Genomic DNA, 27478 nt, shown 5'->3' with positions numbered 1-27478 from the left:
AAGCAACACTATCACATGTTAGTTATATAATAGATATTCTTACCGGTATGATCATCATAGCTTGCACATTATGGAAAATTCTTACATCACTTCTAGGCACTCGATAATCTTCCACTATAGATGGCACAAAACTTGTAGTATCCCTGAGTTCAACAACTTATTTGCCAAGACTGTAAAAGATATTTTCTTGCTTGTAATAACTTGTCTTATGATAAATCTCAATCATATTATTATTATCCATTCACTCAGGTAAATTCCTTTACAAGGTGACAGGAAACTATAAATAATTATGAGTTCGAAGTAAGATTCATTAAAATCGGAACAAGCTTCAAAATCTTTGTTGTGACGTTCGATCTCAGGTTAGGTCATGTCTCACTCCATTCACTCACTCCATTTTCCTTCTGGTTCCTTCTTCCTCTATTTCATAAATCCTCTCTCCTTTTTCCCGCCCAAAACATGCAATTTTCACATGATCGTTGCATAGTTCTCCATAAGCCAAGGCATGCGCTATCTAAAAATAACTTGGTTTACTGACAGCAGCCAATCAAATCACATTAGCAGAGTCCATTAGAAATACTTTCACTTTCCATAACAACAAATAAAATGCATATATTAAAGTTCACTTAGGATATATTTACAAGTTATAGAAAAAATTTATACAGAATAAATAACTAAAAAAAATTACAATTATTATTTCAATAAAAATTTAACAGTAAGTGTTTAATTTACAATTTCCATAGGAGCAAACTTAGCTCAGGAAATACAATACATGTTAAATCATGAACAAAGTATTAATAAATCATGAACGAAGTATTAATAAATCATAAAATTCTTCATTCACAATTTAACAATGGTGCAACATGACAGAATTTCATGTCATTTGTGTAACTGCTCCCAGTCAGCATTAGATTCTGTCACCATGTTGCAACATCATGACAGAATGTTGCTTTCCTGTTTTCCCTATTGTTTTCGTAGGGAACCAGAACAACAGCCAAAGGTCAGCTACTGGAACAAATAGCAACTGAACACAGCAGAGCTCAAGATTAGCACCATTAACATAAGTATCAATGAAACTAGCAGAAAAACTGGATAAGCACCAGATCAATATAATAGGCATTACTAAAACAAAGAAGATAAAAACAAATGAGATTTTTCTGAGTAAAAAATGTTATATTCAGGCAATAGCATCAGGAAAAAGGAGTAAGTATAATATTCAACACTAAATATGAGGATAAACTTCTCGAATGGCAGGCAATATCAAGTAAAGTGATGTGGGAAAATATCAGAATAGAGAACTGGACAATAAAACTTATTTATGCCTATGGTCCCACAGATGGTTTTACTAAGGAAGAAGTGGAGGATTTTTTGAGGCATTAGAGAAAGCAGAAGATACAAAGAAAAATGAAAAGTTGGTCCTTGTTAAAGATCTAAACAGAAGAGTTGGAAATGATTACCAGACATATTGAAATGTCTAGGGAAAATTTGGAGAAAAAGAGCAAAGCTAATAATAATAGTAAGCAGCAGCTTGATTTCTGTTCAGGACATGGAGTAGTTATTGCAAAGACTATGCTCCAATATAAAAATTTGAACAAATCACATGGAGAAAAGAGCATCAAATAAGAAGTCACACTGGATATGTTATTGTTAGCAGTGATATCTTCACACTTCTTCAGGACACAAGAATATACAGAGAACTGAAATCAGAAGTGATCACTATCTGATTTTGAGCAGGATAAAATTGAATACAATACTGAAAAGAAAAGTAAGAAGTTTTCAAATGAATCAAAGTTGAGCAGCTTTCAGAGGTCAACTGTAGACTCAAATACACAAATATTATTCAAGAAAAAAATGAAAGAATTTGAAAACAAGAACCAAATATTGAAAATTCAGTGACAGACCTTGAAGAAAACACTGATTCAGCAAGAAAGGCACATGGTGATCTTGTATGCATGGATAGAAAAATCAGGACTCCACTGCAGACTCAGGAAGTTAAAGAGGCAGTGAAGGAAAAGAAGAAAGCATATCAAAAGTTCGTGGTAAGTAAGTCAGCTTGTGCTCTTAGAGAATACAGAGAAAAATGTAAGAATGCAAAGCACTGTGTTAAACTAATGTGCTACTAGCTAAGCAAAAGTCTAAAAGGGAAATAAAATTGAATGCGAGTTAGCTGGTGTCATAGATAATTGGAAGATTTCTTTTTCTCAGAAACTAAGGTGTTTTCTTACATCAAAACAGGCAAACTGGCTACAGAGGAATTTTCTACTGAGCACTTCTGGTATGATTTATGTAAGCATTCTTAGAAAAAGGCTAAGAAGAGGAAGTGAAGCTTGGAGAAGAACCAAATTATCAGGCCAAACAGATGGAACATAACAAGGATCTTGAGTTTTGTAGATGAGGAAAAGGCATATGACAAGATGCCAAGAGAAAAGTTGTTCAACATGCTACACTTACATGGTGTAAATGGAACATTATGTTGATTAACATATAGTCTATAATTGAGCTGTAAGTGAACAGTTAGAATTGAAGGAGGCACAGGACAATGGTTTGATGTTAAATCAGGTGTAAGAGATTTCCACTGTTATTCATCATCAATACAGATCACATCATGAAGGAAAGTCGCATTAAACCTGATATCAAAATTGGAGATATTAATCTCAGCTCTTTATTTTAATGCAGATGATGAAATACTCCTAAGTAAATTCAGTACAAGTTTGAATTCAGAAGCAGTGAAAGCATCAGCTGCATCCTGAAAGAGGCAGAACATGTTATTTGTTCTGCAGAACCTACAAAACAAATAACACATTTCAATTTTTTGTGAAGATGGCAAATTAAATTTGGAAACAGACAATGGCATTAGCAAAGCCAGTGTGGCAGGAAGTCAACAGAATAAATTTATATGGAATAAGAGAGAAATTAGTCAAAACACTAAACTAGCTGTATACAAGACAATGTTCAAACTAATTTTAGTATATGGATCTGAAAGCTGGAAATAAAACATTGGATCAAGAACTGGAGATCAGAGTATGAGAGTTCTGAGTAAGATTAAGAGAGTGAACAGATGGCATCAACCGCAGTATACAAAGATATTAGGATATAACTTGACACTGTTTCCCAGAGACGTCGTGAGGAATTTTGGTGCCTATGGCCAGGAAAGAAAATTATGCCTATGGCAATTTAGGCACCTATGGCCAGGAAAGAAAATTGTGCTGTTCTAAAAAAAAACTTTAAAAATCTCAATTTTTGTGCTGATGGCCGGGGCCACATTGGCCATAGCCTCACTACGCCTCTGCTGTTTCCATTCAGGAATTTGAAAGCAGAGAATCTCAGGTGGTATAGTCATTTAAACAAATGTAAATAGAAACAAGATTTTTGCCAGGATGGCAGGAAAAAGATCCAGAGAAGACCAATATCTAGGCAGATTGATACAGTAGGAGATGCCTTAGAAGACAGATATGATAATATTCGAGTCTTGAGAGATGACAGATTTGGAGGAAAATTGTCAATAGGAAGTCAGCATGATATTAAAAAATTTGCATCATTACTATTATAATATTCTGCAATCCCCCCCCCCCCCAACAATACATAAGAATTATAGTAACGATAAATATAGTAATGAATTTAATATCTCAAATCAAAATTTGAGATATTAAATTCAGTTCTTTATGAAGATAATGTTCTAAAAGTGTGATCCGAAAATTGAAGCTGAGCCATGTTTCAATTCTAATAATTTCAATTCTAATTATTGGTTTTGCTTATGGATGGCACTCTAGGACTATTGGCCACTATTGTGTAACTATCTGCCATGTGTTGGGTATTGAGGATCCATTGTGTAGCCAAATCAATAGTCAAAATAGCAGAATTGGTCACCAGAAAATCCTTGTGTTTTCCATGTAATGCCTTTGCAATCTCTGAAAATCGGAGTGTGGTGTACAACATCAACCTGTCACACTGATCGACCCATTTTCTTTGAGAAAACATTGAACAGTGCACTGTACCAAGACGTCATCATCCAGTTCGTGGCTTTCCTTGAGATTGAAGAACATGATTGCTATTTTCAGCAGGATGGTGCCACTGGCTATACATCAGAAACAATGCGATTTTTGAAGGAGTATATTGGTGACAGATTGATTTCTAAAGGACTTTGGCCCTCAAGGTCACCTCCAGATTTCTTCTTATGAGATTATCTGAAAGATAAGGTGTATCAAAATAATACTCACACAATTGAAATGAAGATGAACATCACTGAAGCAATCAGAGCAGTCAGAAATTCCTACTTCAAAGAGTTGCCTCCAATTCGGTAAAAAGATCAAGCATTCAAGAACAAGGTGACCATTTTGAATATTTGCATATTTGCTTTGAAAAGATATGGTTATAAGCTTTGTTTGGAGCAATTTAGTTCTATAAAGTTTGTCGCCTATTGGATTTCTGCTCAGGACATGGACTGATTATTACTAACACCATGTTCCAACATAAAAATGTACACAAATTCATATGGAGAGAAGAGGCTAGGAATAAGAAAACTCTCATTGACTATGTTATTGTTGATAGTGATGCTTTCTCCCTGGTGCAGGACACCAGAGTGTACAGAGGATTTGAAATTGGAAGCGATCACTATTTAGTCTTGAGCAGGATAAAACTGAATTTCATATTGAAAAGAATAACATGTAAGATAGTTTGAAAGCGAATAAAAGTTGAGCAGCTCTCAGATGTGAACTGTAGACTAAAATATATAAAGATTATTGAAGAAAAAATGAAAGAGTTTGAGAACAGGAACTAAACCTTGGAGATTCAGTGGCAAGCCTTGAAGAAAACCTTGATTGATTCAGAGAGGCATGTGGTGAGGTAGTCTGCAAGGATAGAAAAATCAGAACTCCATGGTGGACACAGGAAGTTAAAGAGGCAGTGAAGGAAAAGAAGAAAGCATATCAACAGTTCCTGCCAAATAAGTCAGCTTGTGCTCTTAGAAAATACAGAGACAAATGTAAGAAAGCTAAACAGTGTGTAAAACTAGCTAAACAAAAGTCAGAGGACTTTGGCAAACATAGAAAATAAATATCAAGAAGGTGGTAAGATATTTTGGAGGTTGTTGAAGAAGCTTAGAAATGGAGGAAAGATTTTACATTATGCTGTAAAAGGAGTTAGAGATGATAAAGGTGACATGAAAGTGGAGGGAAAAGATATCCTTGAAGTATGGAGTAATTACTTCAAAAATTGCTAAACGAAACAAGCAGTGATAGCACAGTGGTAAAAAACATTCAGCAGGCATACAGTCAGGAATACATATCCATACTTGAAGTAGAAAAAGCCATCAAAGGCTTGAAATGTGGAAAGGATTTGAAATTGGAAGTGATTGGATAGTGATTATTCAGAATTGGAGTAGAGATATGATCGACCAGAAATGTTGAAGTATGGTGGTATAAAAGTGTTACAGTGGCTGCACTGCATCGTCCAGAAAGCCTAGAGAGAGAGGGACGAATTCCTGATGATTGGAGTAGAGCTCTAATAGTACCCATATATAAAAAGGGAAATAAAACTAAATGTGAGAATTACAGAGGTATTTCTCTACTGAGTGTTCCTGGCAAGATCTATGCAAGTATACTTGAGAAACGGTTGAGAAGAATTGTCGAAGCAAAGCTTGGTGAAGAACAAGCTGGATTCAGGCCAAATAGCGACTGTCAAGATCAGATCTTCACTTTACAACAAATAGTTGAGAAAGCATGGGATTATAACAAAGATCTGTATTTAAATTTTGTTGATCTGGAAAAGGTATGACAAGGTGCCAAGAGAGAAACTATTCAATACGCTACAGTTATATATGTCAATGGGGCATTATATCAAGCAATACTTAGTCTTTATTTGAGTTGTAAGTCAGCAGTTAGAATTGAAGGAAGTACAGGAAGATGGTTTAATGTTAAATCTGATGTGACACAAGGATGTACATTACCCCCTCTGTTATTCATTATCTATATGGATCACATTATGAAGGAAAGTGGTATTAAACACGATATCAGAATTAGAGATGTTAATGTCAGCTCTTTGCTTTATGCGGACGATGTTATACTTCTAAATAAATTCGCTACAAGTTTGCAAGATTCCCTGACTAAATTGAATAGCTGTTGTACTAGATATGGTATGAAGGTCAGCAATAAAAAGACAAAGACAATGAAAATAGGCAGAATCGCTGAAAATGTCAACTGCATTGTGAACGGAGAACCTGTGGAACAAGTAAAACATTTAAGTGTACTTCGTCACGATTTTTACTGAAGATGGCAAATTAAATATGGAAATAGACAACAGAATCAACAAAGCTGGTATGGTTTGGGCAGTCAATTGAATAAATTCATATGGAATAAGAGAGAAATTAGTCGGAACACTAAATTAGGTGTATACAAGACAGTGTTCAAACCAGTTTTAACTTATGGATCTGAGAGGTGGATCAGAAGTAAAACACTTGACCAAAGACTAGAGACTGCAGATGTGAGAGTCCTGAGAAAGATTAGAGGTGTGAACAGATGGCATCAATGGTAATATCATATTAAAAATGAGGATATTAGGAAAGAACTTGACATTGTCAGCATCCAGGAATGCGTTAACGGAGCTAATCTCAGGTGGTATGGTCACTTAAACAGAATGGGCGAGGAAATGGACAAGTGTTATCTGCCAGGTGGGCAGGAAAACAACCCAGAGGAAGACCAAGATATAGGTGGATTGATATGGTTCAAAGTGCCTTAGATGACAGAAATATAAGATCTGATAATGTTGGAGTCTTGACAAGTAACAGACTGATTTGGAGGAAAATTGTAGATAGGAAGTTAGTAATGATGTAAATTTTTCATGTAGTACTATCATATCCTGTACACCCCTTGAGGGTACATGTCAGGAATTTGATAATGATGAAGTTTGTCACTAATACTGAAAATTCAAGTTTATTTTATGATGTATGTGACTTTTGGGTCACCCTGTACTTCTAAACCGAATAACTCCTGTAACAAATTTGGCTAGAATATCAGCAATAAAAATAACAAAACTATGAAAATAGGCAGAAAAACATTAATTTTGGTAAAATTATGGAGAATTTCCCAATGTTTTGCATTAAGGCCATCACCTACATTATACTACACACACACACAAACTTATTTTTGTGTATACTCCAGATGATGACCTAAATATTATTATTATTACATGATACCTCCAAGGAGTCAGGGAGTTCAAAGACTTCATTGAGGGAGGGCACCTACTCTATAACTCTCTGTCTCCACCAACCACAACTACCATCATCATCTACACCAATGCCATCTACCGCCCACTACTACCACCACTAGATTTTCACAGACAATCACAAACATCCATGCTCACAGCAGGATTTTGCAGCCTTTTGGCTGGAGAGCCGATACGCTACCCACTCGGCCAACCAGGCCAGCTGGTTGGCCGAGTGGTTAGCCTACTTTCATATGAAGGTCAAAACATTAGAAAATGAACGTTATTACTCCTCACATGGTAAGAGATTCCATAATTTTACCAAAATGAATGTTGATCACCAAGTAACATTAAACGAAAGGCAGGAAAACAGAAAATATCAACTTTTCTGAGCGGTGAACCTAGACAACTGATAATACATCTTAGCTATTTGCAATAATAATAGTATCTAATATTATAACATATATAATAATTTTTAGAGGAGATGGCAAACTCAATACTGAAATAGAATAGAATAAGTACGGCTGGTAAGATGAGAAGCTATGAATAAATTTGTATGGAACAAGATGGAAAAATATCAGAAAAATGCAAATGAGTCTATTTTAATATATGGATCTGAGAGTTGGGTTAAAATAAAAGTTGAATGAAGACTAGGAAGGTGAGGAAGGGGCAGATATTCTGAGAAAAATTGAAGGAGGTGAATAGACATCAATGGTAGACCATATTAAAAATGACAATATTAAGAAAGGAACCCAACATTATTAGCATGAAATAATGGATGATACAATATGAATCCTCTATGGTAGTGATCATTTAAACAGAATGGGAGAGAAAAGATAAGAGATGTTTCATATAAAAATTGCAGGATAAAGAATTGTAGAAAAACCAAAAAGGGTCGATTGAAGCAGTCAGTTAGCAGTATTTTAGCATATTTAAATATAAGATCTGGTAATACTGGAGACCTGACAACAAAATTAACAAGAAAGAAAACTGTCGATAAGAAGTAATAAAGAAAACAATCCTGCTGGCCAATCATAGTATCCTGTACATCTCTTGAGGGAATTGATCATAACAATTATTTCAGTTTCTTTCTGGATAATAATTCTGAAATAACTGATAACTACTGAACTAGACTACTAAGAATTACAATTGACCCTGGAAGAATGCAGGTTTGAACTGCAAAGATCCATTTATACGCATTTGTTTTTAAATAAATATATTGGACACTTTTTTGAAGATTTGTGACAATTTGAAAAAACTCGCAGACGAACCATGTAGCTTAGAAATATCAAAAAAATTAAGATAAAGTTAGGTATATCATGAATGCATAGATGTATTATAAAAAAAGTTACAATTTATCAAAACATACATACACAAACACTTACCATACATGGACATTTGCAGTCAAAAGAAATGTAAACAAACATAAAGATGCAGTATTAAATTATAACTGCATAAATTAACTGTTATTAATTAGTTAAATTAATTACTTAGAATAAAATAAAAATTTGATAATGATTCATTCATTAGTGTATAGGGTAGGCTACCGATAAGGCTACCGATTGCACTATAATCATGTGCTTTGTTATCAAATGCATGAATCATTATACTCTAAATAAATATGAATCATTTTTTTTTCACATTATCTTTTCATTTTTGAAATCTAGTGTTAGTAATACATATAACATCTACAGTGTTTTGTATCATATAAGACAGTATTGATGTAGGTACTGACAGACATACGATTCATCTTGTAAACAGATATTAACGACATAAAACGATATATTGATATCGTAAACTTACGATATCAATAAATACAGTACAGTACTGTAAATGTATTTTCTCTTCCTTATGATTTTCTTTTCTCTAGCTTACTTTATTGCAAGAATACAGTATATAATACATATAACATACAAAATATGTGTTAATCAACTGTTTATATTATCGGTAAGGCTTCTGATCAACAGTAGGCTATTAGTAGTTAAGTTTTTGGGGAGTAAAAAGTTATATGTGGATTTTCAAAGAACGTGGGGGGGGGGAGTCTAACTCTCGCGTTGTTCAAGGGCCAACTGTAGTCTGTCCCTAATCATGGCAACTGATGTAATTTTAGAAGCTATTATTAACCTGGTGAAAAAACTTATGGCTACCTCCAGAGTGTAGTAAATTGATTGCAATACACCACTGGACTACTTGTATATGAGTACTAGTATATCATGTGCTATCAAGTTAACTGCAGTATTTCCAATTTCCAAAGGTGAGAAAATGTAAGGCAATATACATATCTTGGGTTGCATACTTTGCATTTGGCATATTAAGCCAAAAGCAAATTATGGTTTCTATTTTGCTTCAAAAATATAAATCAGCTTAATATTTCCACTAGCAACCAATTAAAAGTATTGTTTGCATGACATAGTTCTGTTTTCTATACTGCATTCAAAGTTTTTTCCAGATTATTGTCCAAAATTTGTTCAAAGAACATGACAGATATGCTGAATGGTATATTTGCATTCATATCAAAATGATGCTGTAGTTGTTTTACTATAATCAATGAAATTATCAGCTGCTAGCTGTAACTTAATATTTCTTATCAAAGACTATCCTTAACACATTTAAGTCATATCTTTATCTTTGGAAGGAATTTCTTATAAAATTCATGGAATTGATGCCTTACTGACTTGCATACATTTGGATTTCATTTACTATAAATTCATGATTCTTAAGCAGCAGTATTATATACTCATTCACACTTGAACTTTTTCGGCCTGGTTGGCCGAGTGGTTGGAGTATCCGCTCTCCAGTATCCAGCCAAAAGGCTGTGGGTTTGAATCCCACCATGGGCATAGATGTTTGTGATTGTTTGTGAAAATACTAGTGGTGGTGGCAGGCAGTAGATGTCGCTGGTGTAGATGATGATGGAGACGGAGAGATGCAGAGTAAGTGCCCTCCCTCGATGAGTCTTAGGACTCCCTGGAGGTGTCGTGTAATAATAATAATAATAAAAACTTTTCTTGAAACATTCCAATTTCAAGGAAATTCCAAGTAAACCGTTTAAAAAATAATAAAAATAAATAAATAAATGATTTTTTTAAGAACAGTACAACATCAGACTTACTCATATCTGGGAATAAAACATTCTTTTGAATTTTCAAAGATATGCTCTAAAATTGCAAATGTATTTACTTCAATGTCTCTATGTAAATACACAGATATCCTTTGACTTGATTTATATTTCTCACTGTTCAATAACTGCAAAATAATAGCATATAAAGATATAAAAGTTAAACAGTATATAAATACCTATAATGTATAGATCTGCATGAATTTTTTGATATATATGCCAATAAGTTTCCAATTAGTCACCTTAATCAATTTGCAAACATTTTAATAGCCTCTTGAACAATTTGCTATCGTGATATTTATCTTCTATATTCTTACAAAAGTTTTCCCATTTTTTTAGCTACTTTTCACAGCCTAGTTCTCTCAACATTCTCTTAGGGCACTTACTCATTGACTTGTCAGACACTTTTGATACCATTTCTTCTTCTTTTCCAGACTACATCTTTAACTTCTTGACTAGCAGTGAAATTTTTTTTCTGTTGTGAACAACTTCCCTAAATGCTTCCATTGCTGAACCAATGTTTCTCCCATCGCCACCATCTCCTACTGGTAATTCATGGTTTGTTTTTTGTTTTCAAACTCTAATTTTTTTTCTACAATAACATTTATATATTTGAGTTTACAGTTTACCTCTGAAAGCTGACTGCTTGATTCTTTTTAAAAGTTTCTTCCATGTTTTTCTTTTCAATATGATATTTTTTATCCTGCCGAAAGCCAAATGGTCACCACTTCCTATTACAAATGCTAAGTATATTCTTGTGCTAAACTACAAACCAGCATGTGGGTATCACCATCAATAATAAGATTACTATTATTATTACATGATGCCTTGAAATTATTAATATCAAACACAATCCAATATTAATAATGCACAATCTACCACTCACTATGTAATATTTCTGCTTATTAATTATGTCTCTTCTCTGGCTGATTTATCCATTTCGCAGAATGAAAAACCCTGTTATCTTCATATGAGATCTAGCTTCACATTCAATTGAAAAAAAAGTATAAACATTCCTTGAGTTATGATGAAAATCAAACCCAGTCTATTTTCTATCAAAGGATGTATGTCCCATCATGTATCCTCTCTACATGGATGCATGCATTTTTATGTTGGAACACGGAGTTATTAATGACGTCCATGTCCTAAAGAGGAATTTAGATACTTAACATTATTAGTCTTTCTCTTTACTCAAGATTTTCTGACAACTTTTCTATATATCTAAAATTCATTTCTTTCTGTTTAGATCACTAACAAAAACTAACTTCTTCTTTCCTACTGAGATTGTTTATGGGATCACAGGCACAAATAAGTCTCAATGCCCAATTCCTTGTTTGAAAATTTTCCTATTTCACTCCACTTGAAATTACCATTTATTCAAGATACCTTTGGATTTAGTGTTAAATGCAAAGACTGATCATTTTTTTCTCTTATCACTATTGCCTAAATATAATATCTTAGAATTATTAAATGTTCAGCAATATATCACCTGTTTTTGCATTCTTTGTGTGGCAACACCAATCACATCAGATTGGTACTTCTCTAATTCTTCTGTGAATCAATTCTATTGTCTTTAATTCAGTGTGCATGTGTGTAAATCATCCTCAACTAATCATCAATTAATCAGCTATGTAAACACCAATTATTCTTAGGCAAACTGATTCGAATAATACCACAAACTCGATACTTTTATTCCAAATACTTCTCATATGAGTAGCCAATAGTACACCTGAAGACTATAAGCCATGCTTATTATCAATACTCTTGTGCTGTCTCAGCATCTCTGACCTTACCAAATTTTCTTTCCTCCATTTGCTACATTCTACACTTCCCCTGATATGAGTTTACTCAGTTTGAGATCCCCCGCTCTCAATTTTACTACATTTGCTTGCTAATTCTCATATCTCCTAACAGTATTAGTTTCACTATGCTTTGCCAATTCACTTTCTCACTCACTCTCTCGCTCTCTCTTATGCTTTAGCTCTGTTCTGATGTAAAATCACTCTCCCATCCTTGTTTTCGCCTCATTGTATTTTTTCCCCCAAACATGTCTTGTATGCTGTTAAGTCTCCCTTCCTTCCTTATCTGTGCTAACTTTACTTTGCCTCTATGCTTTTTTTCTCTCTCTCTCTCTCTCTCTCTCTTCCAACACCATCAAATTCATTCAAATACAGTCCACATATATCAAAAACTACTTTAGCTTCCTTTCAAAGTCACTCCATACATTTAGAAAATTGCACATCTTTTCCCTTCACACATCAACTCTGCCAGCATGTTATTTGTATTCTTTGCTCTCCTCCTCAGTTCAGTACATCACCTAGGCAACATAGTAACCACTTTCCCAAGTACACTTAAGTTATTATGTTTTAGTCCCTAACATACATGTGTTGGCATCAAGGGCTAATCGTTGGATGCAATTATATGCCATTAATGTTTGAATTGCAATCCTCTTTTTCTTAGTTCATACTGAGGATGGTGTACAATACATATAACGAAATATATGCACTGTATGTAATTTAGTTAGTAAAACTAAATCAGATACCTGCACAGCATCACAATAACTTCAATGATGAAGAAAAACTTTGTCACTAATCAGAAGTTTTTCAAGATCTTTTTTTTTTTTTTTTTGCCAAATGAAAAGTCAGTGATCTCTGGTGTAAGCAGGGAGTTTATCTCCTGAAAGAAACTTAAGTTTTTAACCCACAATCCAGCAAAATCAATGAAGAACACATGTGAGCATACAAATAAGTACTAGTCACAATTAAAAATTACTTTTCACCTTTGTTGGTGCAGCAGTTAAGGCAAGAAATAGAATAGCTGCCTACTGATTTCCAAAAAAGAAGTGTTGTCTGTTTCTTTTGCAGACAAAAAGATACTTACATGCTTATTTACAGTTTTTATAAAAACTAAACTTTCAATCATCTACTATGATTATGTGTGCCTTTTTCAAATAGGAATGATCTACAGATAATTTAAATATTAAGGACCTCTTGTATTTGTTAATTTCACCCCTCTCTCTCATCTTCATCCTCCCCACCTTCTCATTCTTTTTACACATTAACTGATTTTGAAAACTATTTCTTCAATTACAATAAATTAGAAAAGATACAACTTATAACTTAGGCTGTACAAGAATGATTAATTATCAGCAATATAACCATATTTAATAAAGCCTAATGTACCACAATTAGAAATCGTTCAAATTATTTAAAACAAACAAGTTTTTTAAAAAACAAAAAATAAACACCAAGTTACTAACTTTAGCAGTTACAATTTCTGACTGACGAGCTTTTTCATCACTAGATAAAGCAAAAAGCTTTTGCTTTAATTCTTTACGAAGTGCCTTTTTTGCTGCATGCAGCATATTTTTGGAGTTCATTTTGGTATTCTGAATTTTCTAGGTATCTGTTTGAAAATTAACATTTATTGTTTTAGAACATTAAATGAGTAATAAGATTACCAAATAGTAATAACTGAATTTTATTGTTCATAAATACTAACACTAAGAAAATAACTGACAACCTTAAAACCCGGTAACTTCATCTGTGTTAAGATACTGATTTACGTAATGCACAGAAGATAGCAGAATGATAAAAAATGATTAACAATATAAAATGCAGAAATTCAAAATCATTATAATGCTATCTTCAACAAGCCACTTGTAAATAACGTGTTTTCTATCAGCTTTCTTGTACTGTTTGGCAAACTGGCCAGAGAATACATGCAATCAACAGGCAAGAATACTGTAGTGTGTAATAGCTGATGCATTGCAGTGTATTGAGAAGTGTCAATGATAGATCATACAGAATTATATTGGATAGAGCAGCCTCCTATGATGAGCCCCAGATATCCATGGGAATGTCATGTAATAATAACATACTATGCTCCACACATAACTTTCAAGACCATGACATGGAATGGAACACAACTACATCACCGTACTTGGAAGAAAATTTATCTTAATATTTTACAGAATCTACCACAGTGATCTGCTTACATGATACTCTTATCATGTAACTGGACCCAGGGAATGATTTCTACACAATGTGTGGAAGTCCCTGATCCAATCTTATAATGTAGAAAGACTTATGTGTTGGCAGTACATGCTGGTTTATTTAATGGTATCAATTCACAACACAGAATGATAAAATAATATTATTAATATTTATACTAAGCAATGGAAATGATTTCTGGGGAGCATTTAATATTTTTTCTATTCTATGGAGATTATAGCCACTGGCTAAGAAAGTGTGATGCAAGTAAGTGAGTTCAGTAGTAAGAGCATTGTCACTGGAACCGACAGCTCCTATCCATTACCTATTACACAAGACTACAGCAAACCTGTTACATGGATGCAAAGTGTACTAATGAAATTGAAATACCATTGAAATAACATGGATACAAAGTTTAAGAAGAATGATATATTTCATTCATCATGGCTGAGTAGGTGGTTAATTGCTGAAGGAAATTAATCTCAGCCAAAACATGTAAACATTACTGATACAACTAGAGTGAAATTAATGTCAAAAAAAAAAATAAAATAATAATATATATATATATATATATATATATCTTACAAAGTAAATGACTTTCATTAATCTGAACTTGTGAATAAAACTGATAATACTGAATTCTCTGATCAGAAAAAGTTCAATAAATGGCATGACTTGCAGTAGTTTTCTTTGTGATGAAAATTAGTTTCCATTTGGATTATCCTATACACAGTCTTGCCATAAATACTTGACAACTTCAGCACACCCCTGGGCTACCCAAAATTATGCGAACCTGGTTCAGTTATTGGACTGTGTACAATCAACATTTGTGTAGTTATTAGTAAAGAGAGTATTATCTAGCTGTGTGGGTTAACATGCTGTGGAGAGATTATGAGAACCATGTAGCTGTAATACCACCTCACAAGGTTGGAATGCAGCCACCTGTTATTTTCAACATGCTAAAAACACGGGATCATTAGGATGTTTGTAGACTATTAATTGTTATAAATATATAAATAATACTGAAGTGCTTAATAGATTTAATACAGGAAGTGACCACAGACTAGTAAGGGCAAAAGTATGGCTAAAAAAAAATGGGAACAGAATAAGCTCATAAGATAAAAGTCCAATTTAATGAATCTACAGGGTGTCCCAAAATTCACGCAAGATTTAAATTTAGCGCCATTTGCGTGGTAAAGTGTTGCCAACAAGAAAAAAACGACAGCGTGACAGCTGACAGTTCATGGTTATTAAAAATGGACCACATACAGCGAAGAGAGTTCGTTGAATGGATTATGAAACAACAACAAGTGGATGCTTATTTTTCGAACAAAATCATCTTCAGCGATGAGGTTCATTTTCATCTTGATGGCTTCGTTAATCGACAATTTTGTCGATTAACGAAGATAAATTCAGAAAATCCACGAGTGATTGTTGAGAAACAAATGCATCCACAACGTGTCACTGATTGGTGTGGATTTTGGGTTGGAGGCATCAGCAGTCCATTCTTCTTCGAAAATGCGGCTGGTAAGGCAATAACAGTTAATGGTGCTGGCTATCGCGACATGATAATCCAGTTTTTTGTGCCTAAATTGCAAGATATGGATGTGGACGACATGTGGTTTCAACAAGACGGTGCCACATGCCATACAGCCCAAGAAACAATTCAATTACTGCACGAGTCATTTCCTGGTCGTGTAATTTCCCGTTTCGGTGATCAGAATTGGCCGCCCAGATCATGCGACTTAACGGCGTTGGACTTTTTTCTTTGGAGTTTTTTGAAGTCTAAGGTTTATGCCAACAAGCCCATGACCACCCATGCCTTGAAGGAGGAAATGGAGCGCTGTACCAACGAAATTCAGCCACATTTATGCAAAACGGTCAAGGAAAATTTCGACAAAAGAGTGCGTATGTGCCAGCAAAGCCGCGGAGGCCATTTACCCGATATGCTATTCCATGTATAACCCTATACTGTATACTTTATGAATCAATAAGAAATTACAATTTTTAATTAAAAACCTGTGTTTTCTATCAAAATTACTTCTTGCGTGAATTTTGGGACACCCTCTACAAAACCTCTTCAACAATAAAAGCTGTTATAGAGAATCACTCAAAAATGAACTAAAAAAGTTAAATACAGCTACTACCATCGATGATGCTAATGAAATCTTAACAAAATCTATCTTGAATTGTGCACTAGAAATAGGAGGTGTAAAAAGGCACCAAAGAGAGAGATAAAACTAAGACAGGAAACCTTAGATCTGATGAAGAAAAGAAGAGATATGAAAAGAGATTTGAATGACACCAATAAAATAGAATATGAGGAAATTTGTAAAACTATATGTAAAAGGATGAAACATGAAATTAGATCGTATAATACTAGGAAAATTAAAGAAACAATAAAAAACAATAGTAATATGAAGATCCTAGATGAACATTATCGGTTGGAACAAAGGAAATAGTTGCTGTAAGAGGAAAAAATGGTGAACTTATAAAAAATAGAGATGCAATAATCAAAAGAATTCAGGAATTTTATACTGAACTCTATGAAGACAAAGACCGAGACATCCAAGAATCATCTATGGATAACTCGAGTAAAGAAGAGCATGATGCCTCTGAGATCTTACAAGGTGCAATGGAAATGAAGAATGGAAAGGCCTCAGGAAAAGATGGAATTATGGTAGACTTCTTAAAACTGGGAGGAAGCCCTGTCATCAAACAGCTGACTAAACTCTTGAAATGCCTAAAGCAGAGAAAAATTCCAAAAAATTAGAACAATTCACTTCTTAATGTTAATTTTTAAATAGGGCAATAAGGAAGAAATTAAAAACTACAGACCTATAAGCCTACTCCCAAACTATATATAAAGTCTTCACAAAAATTATAAATAATAGAATAAAATATAAACTAGAGGGAATGCAATTCTGTGAACAAGCTGGATTTAGAAAGAATTACAATACTTTGGACTGTATTCACACATTAAGACAGCTCATTGAAAAATAAATTGAATACAATAAACCTGCCTGGATTTAGAAAGAATTACAATACTTTGGACTGTATTCACACATTAAGACAGCTCATTGAAAAATAAATTGAATACAATAAACCCTTAAACCTATATACACTACGAAAAAGCATTTGATTCAGTTAAAACATCTGCAACACTAAAAGCTCTTGAAACCCAGGTAACTGAGAAACCATATATTGAAACACTAAAACATATTTACAATAATGCAACTTCTGTAATTAAATCATATAAAAACAATGAAAAGTTCCCAATATAAAAAGGCATCCAGCAAGGCGACACCATATCACCCAAATTATTTACAGCTGCACTAGAGGAAGTTTTTAGAAGCCTTGATTGGGAAACAAAAGGAATTAACATAAATGGAGAAAGGCCGCATCATCTGAAATTTGCAGGTGATACTGTCCTAATAGCAGATAATCTTGAAGATCTGGAAGAAAGGCTAAATCAGCTAAATGAAGCCTCCAAAGTAATTGGATTAAAAATAAATAGAGAAAAAACAAAAATAATGATGAATAAATGCATAAACCATAGAATTGTCAAAGTTGAAACCCATGAAATAGAACAAGTTACTTCATATGTATATTTGGGCCAATTGTTATCCTTTGTGCCAAAGAAAAGAGAGATTGAACGAAGAATTCACCTCGTATGGATGGGTTATGGGAAAATGAGAGACATATTCAGAAGTGACATCCCTATGAGTCTAAAAAGAAAAGCTTTTGACCAGTGCATACTTCCTGTCCTAACATATGGAGGAGAAACATGGACTTTAACAGAAGCCCTAAACAAAAAACTGAGAACAACACAACATCGCATGGAGAGAAGTATGCTAAAAATAACATTAAGAGATAGGAAGACAAATATCTGGATAAGATCTCAAACAGATGTCATGGATATTGTAAAATACATTAAACAGGCTAAGTGGAGAGGGGCTGGCCATATTGCCACATGCAGTGACTGGAGATAGACTGGAAAAACAACAGAGTGGAGACCAATGGATGAAGCAAGACAAAGAGGAAGACCGAGAAGGTGGAGGGATGAACTGGAACAAATTGCAGGAGTGAGATGGATGAAAGAGGCAGAAAACCGAGTGGTCTGGAAAATCATGGGGGAGACCTTCGTCCAGCAGTGGACAGAACCAATAGGTTGAAGAACTGTTATAAAGATACAGAAGATATCTGACTGCCAATGAGGTTGACCCAAAACCAGAGGTAATCCCTGAAAACTGTACAAGGAGTGAGAGGCAGGTTTTTTAAATGCAGAGTTGTGAATGATTGGAATGCCTTGCTTGAGAGTGTGCAGAGAATTTGAGTGTGTTTAAAGCACAGTATGATGAGCTGTGTGTATGAAAAAAGGACCTCTTAGATGAGTCTTTGACTCCATGGGATCTTGTGATAATATTAATAATAATAATAAATTAAAAAATATAGTAACATCATAAAAGCTAACAGGCAGTTCAAGACAATTACCTCCCATATCTTGATATCTTGGAGACTGGAATACTATAATAATAGTTCAGGTTTGGTCTTTAGTGGGGTGTTTTACAAGTTTACATAAAAAGTCTGTCAATTTAAAATTGACTTCTATGTGATACCTTAGTTTGGTTTCACTGGACCTTGTGCCTAGTAGAGATGGCATGGGAAGAAAGTTCTGATTTTTTGAAGATATTTGATATTGTCCTTATGTTCTTGGATTCACAGCTCTGCAAGGTCTGGTAATGGTAAGAAAGTCTGCATGAACAGGGTAATGGTAAACTCCTGGGAATGAGAGCAGGACACTATCTTTAGATGAGGAGAAAAAATGTGAATAACTTTAGAACTGGTTTGGTTCAGTTATATTCATTTACAATTTCAGTAACATTATGCTTATAAAAAATATCAATTTCTTACAACATATACTGTTAACCTTATCTAGCATTACAAGATATGCACCAGTCTTATTTTAAATTACCCAATGAGATTTGCAAATGTACATTTTCTTTATTAATTATAGCTTTTGTACTGCATGCACAGTTCAGTACTGTTTGGTTGTTTTTGTGCACATAGTTATAGAAAGATAAATTTGTATTAATAATAAATTTTAGAAACTTGTAAATTCTCTGCATGCCACATAATTGTTGCCTATGGCTTAAGCCAAACTGAACCAAACCTGAACTTTACTACACAAGTGGGGAAATCCCACCCACAAAAAAAGTTTGGAACCTATCATATTTAGTATGGAGGGTGAGCTAACGTTGACAGTCTGGAAATCCTGCTCAAGACACCAAACAGGAAATTTTTCATTCTATTTCAGGCTTCCATTAAGCAAGGTGGTAACTGGACAAAACATATTAACACATAAAATTTGGTTATTTAGTTATTCACAGGTTAAACCCATAAAAATATTATCTTCACCACTCTTGCTAACCACAATTTCCATGCCATGTGCTGAAAAATTAAAAAAAAAAAGTTTTCTGGAACTCACAAACTTCAATCTATCCTCATATGAAGTATTTCACTGATCTATCAATCTTAGTTATTTGCCTCTAGATCCTCACCACTACTTCCTCATCCCAAGGAATTCAAGGTGGCCAGATTTGTGTACAGTAGTCCAGAATGTGGCTTTATTAAAGCCTTATAAAGGAGAATAAGAACTTTCCTATCCTTGCTTGTCAGTGTGTTCTTCAAGTAATTTGATTCACTATTCAAGTAACATTCAAGTAATCTGATTCACTATTCTGCCCAACATGCATTCTAAATGTCAACTTCTTGTTCAGAATCATCTACAAATTCTTGGCAGGAAAATCAGTTTCCCGCAGCCTAGCAGCAGTAATCCACACTGCCAATCTATTTAAGTCATTCCTGTAGGATATCTATATCATGTTCACTTGAATACTACTCGTCACAGTTTTGCATTATCAACAAACTGGATATTTACCCTTAAACTATTTCCTTTGTCAGTAATGTACAACAGAGATCATATAACAATTTGCTTATCTGTCTCAACTTCCAGATCTATGCAATGACTTATCTGGTTTGGTTAATTTCCAGCAGGGAGGCATAAATTTGTGCTTTCAATTCCTCAATGCAGGGTGATCAGATGCAACGGGATATATCTAGCACACTGTTATGACAGATATTAAAGACTTTTGCTCACCAAGTACAGTTCCATGTAGCAATCTCTCCTCATCACAGACTCTGCAATGGAAGTTATAAAAGGTTGCATGCTGCAACTCATGTAACCTTAATCTTGATCTAAAATCCTAGCTTTGTAAATGTTTTAGACCAATGAAATACTGCAGTTATAGTCACAAATATCACTGGACAATATGACTAATGTAGATGCTATGTGTACAGTCAAATTTTCCTTTAAATGTATTCAATGTGAGTGTGCTAATTGTGTTCAGTGCAATGGCAATGCAGTATTATCTTATTGCATAAAAACACCTAAGAGACTTCAACATTTACACAATACATTTTTTTTATGTATCTGACCCCCCCCCCCCACATACACGAAAGATCACAAGACCCATAGTAGATTAGTGCAATGTATGAGCAAATGCATGCCGTATATATATCTTTCATTATGATCTCACAAAATCTCAAAACAACAATAATAGAAATTTGATAAACAAACAAACCGGTGAATCATGTGTATTACAGTGCAACCCATTCAGTCATATAGTAGCTAGGATAAAACATTATTGGAATATATTAAAAAAATTATTTAATAGAATTAAGGATAATAATTTCCCATACTTTTGGAAGAAAGTTACATGTTTTGATTTAACTAGGCCAATGTAGTAAGTCTTCAGCACATCATCAAATTCCTGATATATATACCTGCAGTACTACATGAAAAAGTTACACCATTACTAACTTCCGATCAACATTTTCCTCCAAACTAATCTGTTATCTCTCAAGACACTAACATTATCAGATCTTATATTTATGTTTTCTAAGGCAATTTTTACTGTATTGATCCCCTACATTTTGTTCTTCCTCTGGGTCTTCTTCCTCTCAGCCTGGCAAGAACACTTGTTTTGCCAATCTTTCCTCTCCTATTCTGTTTATGAATAACATCTGAGATTTAGTTATTAACACATTCCTGAATGCTAACAATGGCAAGTTCTTTCCTAATAATATCCTCATTTTTAATATGATTCTGCCATGATATCACCTGTTCCCTTCACTAATCTTTCTCAGAACGATTATATCTGTGGTTTCCAGTCTTTGATCAAGTGTTTTATTTCTAACCCAGCTTTCAGATCCATAGGTTAAAACTAGTTTGAACTCCATTTCTATACAGCTAATTTAATGTTTTGACTAATTTCTTTATTCCTGCCATACCAGCTTTACTAATTCTGTTGTCTATTTCCATTTAATTTAATTTCATTTGCCATCTTCACTAGAAATTGTGCCTAAATAGTTGAAATGTTTTACTTGTTCTATAGGTTCACCATTCAGGATACAGTTGATATTATTATTATTATTATTATTATTATTATGTGACACCTCCAGGGAGTCCAAGGAATCATTGTGGGATGGCACTCTACTTTACTTCACTAAATTTTCAATTTTTAACTATTTTTATTGTCTTTGTCATTTAATTGTTGATTTTCATACTAAATTTATTACAACAGTTATTCAATTTAGTCAGAGAATCTTGCAGACTTGTAGTAGATTTAGATTTATTCAGAAGTATAACAAACATCATCTATATAAAGTAAAAAGTTAAGATTAACATTGCCAATTTTGATATCTGATTTAATACCACCTTCCTTCATAATGCGATCCACATAGATAATGAATAACAGTGAAAATAATATTTTAAATTAAGGGGATATAAAATCCACATTGTTTATTTTATATATTTATATATATTTTATATTTAAGTGAAAATAATGTTATCGTCAAGCGTGTGCTCTTATCACACATCGATATAATGTCCAATTTACACCATATAACTGTAGCATTTTGAAGAGATTTCTTCTTGACATCTTGTCATATGCTTTTTCTAGATCTAAGTAACTTAAATACACTTGTTATATTCCCAAGATTTTAAATTGCCAGCCTGGTTGGCTGAGTGGTTAGTGCATCTGCTCTCCAGCCAAAAGGCTGCAGGTTCGAATCCCGCAGCGGGCAGAGATGTTTGTGATTGTGATAATACTAGTGGTGGTGGTTGTGGGCAGTAGATGGTGTTGGCGTAGTTGCAGTTCGTTGTAGTTGGTGGAATGAGTGGTAGAGACAGAGTTGCAGAGCAGGTGCCCTCCCTCGATGAGTCTTTGGACTCCTTGGAGGTGTCACATAATAATCTTACCAGGAACCCTCAGTAGGGAAACACCTCTGTAATTCTCGCATTGTTTTATTTTCCTTTTTATAGACAGGTACTATGAAAACTCTACTCCAATCATTTGGAATTAAACCCTCTGACCAGGCTTGAGCACTTTCTTGGAATAAATGTTCAAATATATAATGACAGTTATGCAGGAGTTTTGTATTATCCCAGAGTATCCTTAGGCTACTATGTTGAGCCACACCAGAATTATGAGGTTTTTCATAAGTTGGATATTGCTCAGGTTGTGAAATTTGTTTTTAACTGCTTGTCCCATTTGACCAAAATGATATATTTCTAGAACACAGAACCTGATAAACACCAGATAGCAATAATGATAATTATCATCATTTTTGGAGAAGATAAAAGACTGTGGATTGGTTGAAAGGTTTGAAGGTGGCAGTGAGTTGGAATTTCTTCAAACTGTTTGCAATATTCAGAAATGCCTATATGGAATGGGAGAAGTTCTATAGACTTCTTCTACCACAGGAGAATGCTGAGAGAAACTGCCAATGATTTTATGTGCAATTCTTGGGTTATAACCATTTAAAAGAGCAATGTACTTAATTTCCGATTCATATTGAACAGACACTTTGGAATAGCAACTTTTATAATTCTATATTTTTGAGATGGATGGTGTACATATGAGATAGGTATATGGTGACTCATAAAATTTCGTTTGCAGTAGACAGAAGAGGAAAATTAGCCATGAAATTAATTTTTGATGAATATATCATTTAAAAATCTACCCTATATATATATAAAATGATAAGCCTTTTTTATGTTTGTATGTCACATTTTTTGAAACGTTTTGAAACTCAGGGGCTACCCTGAGTGTTGAGTCATCAGAATTCAAGGAGAACCGGCCTACCAGTCCAGAACACAGGGGGATGGAACCCCCTAGTAATAATAATAAAAAAATAAATAAATTACTTCTGAAATTGCTTTTCCAAAGTAAATTTGATTCTGCAGTATAAATTATTAATTTTATGTTAGAACAGAAGCTCTGGTTCAGTGTGACTCCTAAATAATGAAAATATCTACATAGTGTAGCCTGAGAAAGAAGGTTTAGGACTGAAACTTAAGATTCTTTCTTTCTTATTTCAAGATATTTTAAATAAAAATTATCCCAGTTTGGAGATAGAAATGAAAATTTTTTAATTTAAAAATTCCACAAAACTTCTTTTCATTTTGTTTTTAATTATAGTTTGATAATGCAGAGAAGACTGAAATTTCATGATAAATAACTCTTTGTTTGCAATGTCATCTTTTGCTGAATCAACTCATCAGCTAATAATCTCTGACAAGTTGCCCGATCACTTAAAAAGGTGCACAGTGATAATGAACAAATTCTACATAGAAATTAATTGATCCTGATTACCGTGGTTTCATGCTTTCAATTTCCTATTATATTACCAATCCGCATTAAAATAAAAGGAAATTCAGTAATGTATATTTCCTATTATTTCTAAATTTAGTTTAATTTTAAAATGTCATAAAAATAAAAGAATACCAAAAGCAATATATTCTTCTGAAGTCATAAAAAATAAAACCAACATGTAATATACTAATAATTAAAACATAAAATAGATATTTTGCTATACAGTATAAAATGTCAAAGAAACTTAATTTTCTTTGGCCATGTGTACTAGTTCATATAGTTTATTTTTTGACCAAACTTGCTCAGTATAGCCTCAGTTATTGGTATATGCAGAGGTGAAATATTATCAGAAATGTTTCTACAGTTAGTTCCTGAAAGTGTGAAATTACCTAAAATTAATAAGAAAAAATAAATTGAAAATATTAAACTGGCAGTGACTGTTATTAATTTAAAGTTTGCAACTGTTTAAGAACAACACCAACAACTGAAAAGAAATGAAGGAAGCTGCTCACAAATGTCAAGAAAAAAAAATTGAGAGTGGTGAATGAGTGGAATGGATTGCCAGAAGTGGTTGTGGACACCTCAACAATGAATAAGTTTAAGGAGATGCATGATAGGTATTGTGTTAATGGATAGTGAACGTCTCCCACAATGAGTCTTTTGACTCCATGGAGTACCTGCATTGATAATAACAATAATAATAATAACTGAACCTGGCAAGTTATTATCCTATATTAATTTTTATACTGATGTTATTGAAGCTGTTATTGTTATTAATTTAAAAAACTCCACAGAACTTCTTTTCATTTTGTTTTTAATTATAGTTTGATAATGCAGAGAAGACTGAAATTTCATGGTAAATACTTTGTTTGCAATGTCATATCTTGCTGATTATATGATGTTGGCATCATATAATCTGCATGCTTTGAATAAAAGCAGTAGTATGTCAGTTGCTATAGTGCTGAGACCACAATACAGAGAACAGACAGTGAAAAAAAAACTGTTCAGACAAATGACATCAACAACATAAAGGGCTGCTGCAATGAGATTATTCATTAATAGAGATAAAGCTATTATTCCATTAAACAAGACTTTCAGGATATCTCCTCTGGATTATTTGTGCATCAATCTGGTTACCTGAATTTCTTGATGACTGTGATTGAGTAAAGAAGGAATAGAGTTGGAACACATACTTATATTTTTCTAAGAAGTGCATTCTTAGCCAAGTTTTTTGTATGTAATTACTAGTGTCATAATGATAAAAGGAGACATAGAAGTGCAGCAGAATAACACAAATGTTACAATATGCCGTTGCACAGCATGAGAATAGCTTGGTAAACGTCACCATTAGAATCCAGAAGAATAACAAGGATAAACAAATAAAAAGAATAATAAAATAAAAAAGAAACATGAATTACACGTGGATATTCGGCAAATTTACCTCCCAAAACTGGGAGACTAAGAGCTTCAGTACATTCAAAAAGATCATGTATAGGAAAACGCCAAAACTCTTAATGGAGTGAAGAAAGAGAAAAAGATGATATCCCTTAACCTCAAAAACTTCTTTTCATTTTGTTTTTAATTATAGTTTGATAATGCAGAGAAGACTGAAATTTCATGGTAAATACTTTGTTTGCAATGTCATATCTTGCTGATTATATGATGTTGGCATCATATAATCTGCATGCTTTGAATAAAAGCAGTAGTATGTCAGTTGCTATAGTGCTGAGACCACAATACAGAGAACAGACAGTGAAAAAAAAACTGTTCAGACAAATGACATCAACAACATAAAGGGCTGCTGCAATGAGATTATTCATTAATAGAGATAAAGCTATTATTCCATTAAACAAGACTTTCAGGATATCTCCTCTGGATTATTTGTGCATCAATCTGGTTACCTGAATTTCTTGATGACTGTGATTGAGTAAAGAAGGAATAGAGTTGGAACACATACTTATATTTTTGTAAGAAGTGCATTCTTAGCCAAGTTTTTTGTATGTAATTACTAGTGTCATAATGATAAAAGGAGACATAGAAGTGCAGCAGAATAACACAAATGTTACAATATGCCGTTGCACAGCATGAGAATAGCTTGGTAAACGTCACCATTAGAATCCAGAAGAATAACAAGGATAAACAAATAAAAAGAATAATAAAATAAAAAAGAAACATGAATTACACGTGGATATTCGGCAAATTTACCTCCCAAAACTGGGAGACTAAGAGCTTCAGTACATTCAAAAAGATCATGTATAGGAAAACGCCAAAACTCTTAATGGAGTGAAGAAAGAGGAAAAGATGATATCCCTTAACCTCAAAAACATACTAAATTATGCAAAAAATATTGTGCACATTTAGCATATCGTTAAGTGCCAATCTCTTCCAGATATAATAACTTGATTGTAATGATATAATATTCTAGCAGTAAAGATCTCCCCCCCCCTCTTTGTGAGGCAGGGAAAAAAAAAAAACAATACAGGGGACACAAATGAGCTAATCCACATTTATTCACCCCTTGATGACTAAGTTTTATAAAACAGCTAGCTTAAATGCATTATGCACTGATTGTTCACCGCTTCTAAACGGATATCGTTCAATTTCAGTAAAATTTGTGTAGTGATGGTTCCAGATACGGATGTAACTGAGACAAATGAATAAATTGACTATTGTATATCCCTATTTCATGCACGAAAAATATCCTAAAACATTTTTATTTCACCTACATTTATAAAGCACTCAACACACCATTTTCTTATTTATCACATTTCGCTTTAGCAAACACGTTTTCCAAATACAGCCTCGTCGACAATGTGATGTTTTGATTGCCATCAAAAATATTAAATTAGCAAACTGGAAAATTTACTCTAACAAAAATTTAATTAAAATTTTTTTTTAAGTCTTATGATTTCTATGGAAAGATTGTTTGGATTATGAAGCAACCAATCCATGGTGAGAGTAATTTTGTCTGTAAAATGCATCAGTTATGGCAAGTATGCAGGATAAAATAAATGCTCGCAGTTCCGGATATGAAACACTGATGCTAGATAGTAGCAGGACTGGATATCTCAATTGAGTTGAGAAACTCCAATCATTTTCTTCACGTAACTGAACTGAACTGAAATAAAACTGAGTTAGAAAGCTCCAATGTGCTCTTCACGTAATGTGATGGGCATTTTTCTTGAAAGTCCTGAGTTCAATTCCGTCTGATATTTAATACTTAATCGAGGAGCAAAAACATGGATGTATTTTATCCTTCACGACTACACGTCATAACTAAACGTCAACAATGAAGCCTGCAAGGAGTTTCCATTTAAAATTCCCTTTAAAACTTGCTGAGACAAGTACTCAGCTGCAAAGTATTTGGGGCCGAAGTTCTCTTACTACCAGACCTGTTCTGAAAAATACCCTCTGAATTAATATTGTAAAAACCCTCAGTAATTTGTATGTCGCAA

General features: G+C 33.6%; 1 protein-coding gene across 4 annotated transcripts in view; it reads right to left on the bottom strand.

The window, feature by feature from the left end:
* Positions 1–26818, bottom strand: part of LOC150092967 (5-formyltetrahydrofolate cyclo-ligase-like) — a 33231-nt gene extending 6413 nt beyond the window's left edge. Inside the window, exons 1-4 of one of the 4 annotated variants that reach the window (XM_090413332.1) lie at positions 26750–26818; positions 18799–19110; positions 13572–13717; positions 10307–10440 (exon numbers count right to left, since the gene is read on the bottom strand). In XM_090413332.1, the coding sequence (XP_090269458.1) occupies positions 10307–10440; positions 13572–13691 (254 nt within the window). In that variant the 5' untranslated portion in view covers positions 13692–13717; positions 18799–19110; positions 26750–26818. The remainder of the gene's footprint in view (positions 1–10306; positions 10441–13571; positions 13718–18798; positions 19111–26749) is intronic. The other 3 variants (XM_090413334.1, XM_090413333.1, XM_090413336.1) reach the window with 3 other exon arrangements.
* Positions 26819–27478: the final 660 nt, after the last annotated feature.

Source organism: Typopeltis vanoorti, chromosome 24 (genome assembly GCF_054136105.1).
Source record: "Typopeltis vanoorti isolate ZY-2024b chromosome 24, IOZ_Tvanoo_1.0, whole genome shotgun sequence".
In the NCBI taxonomy this organism is placed as follows: Eukaryota; Metazoa; Arthropoda; class Arachnida; order Uropygi; family Thelyphonidae; genus Typopeltis; species Typopeltis vanoorti.
Note: the sequence above shows the minus strand (reverse complement) of the source record. Positions and strands in the feature narration are given on the sequence as shown.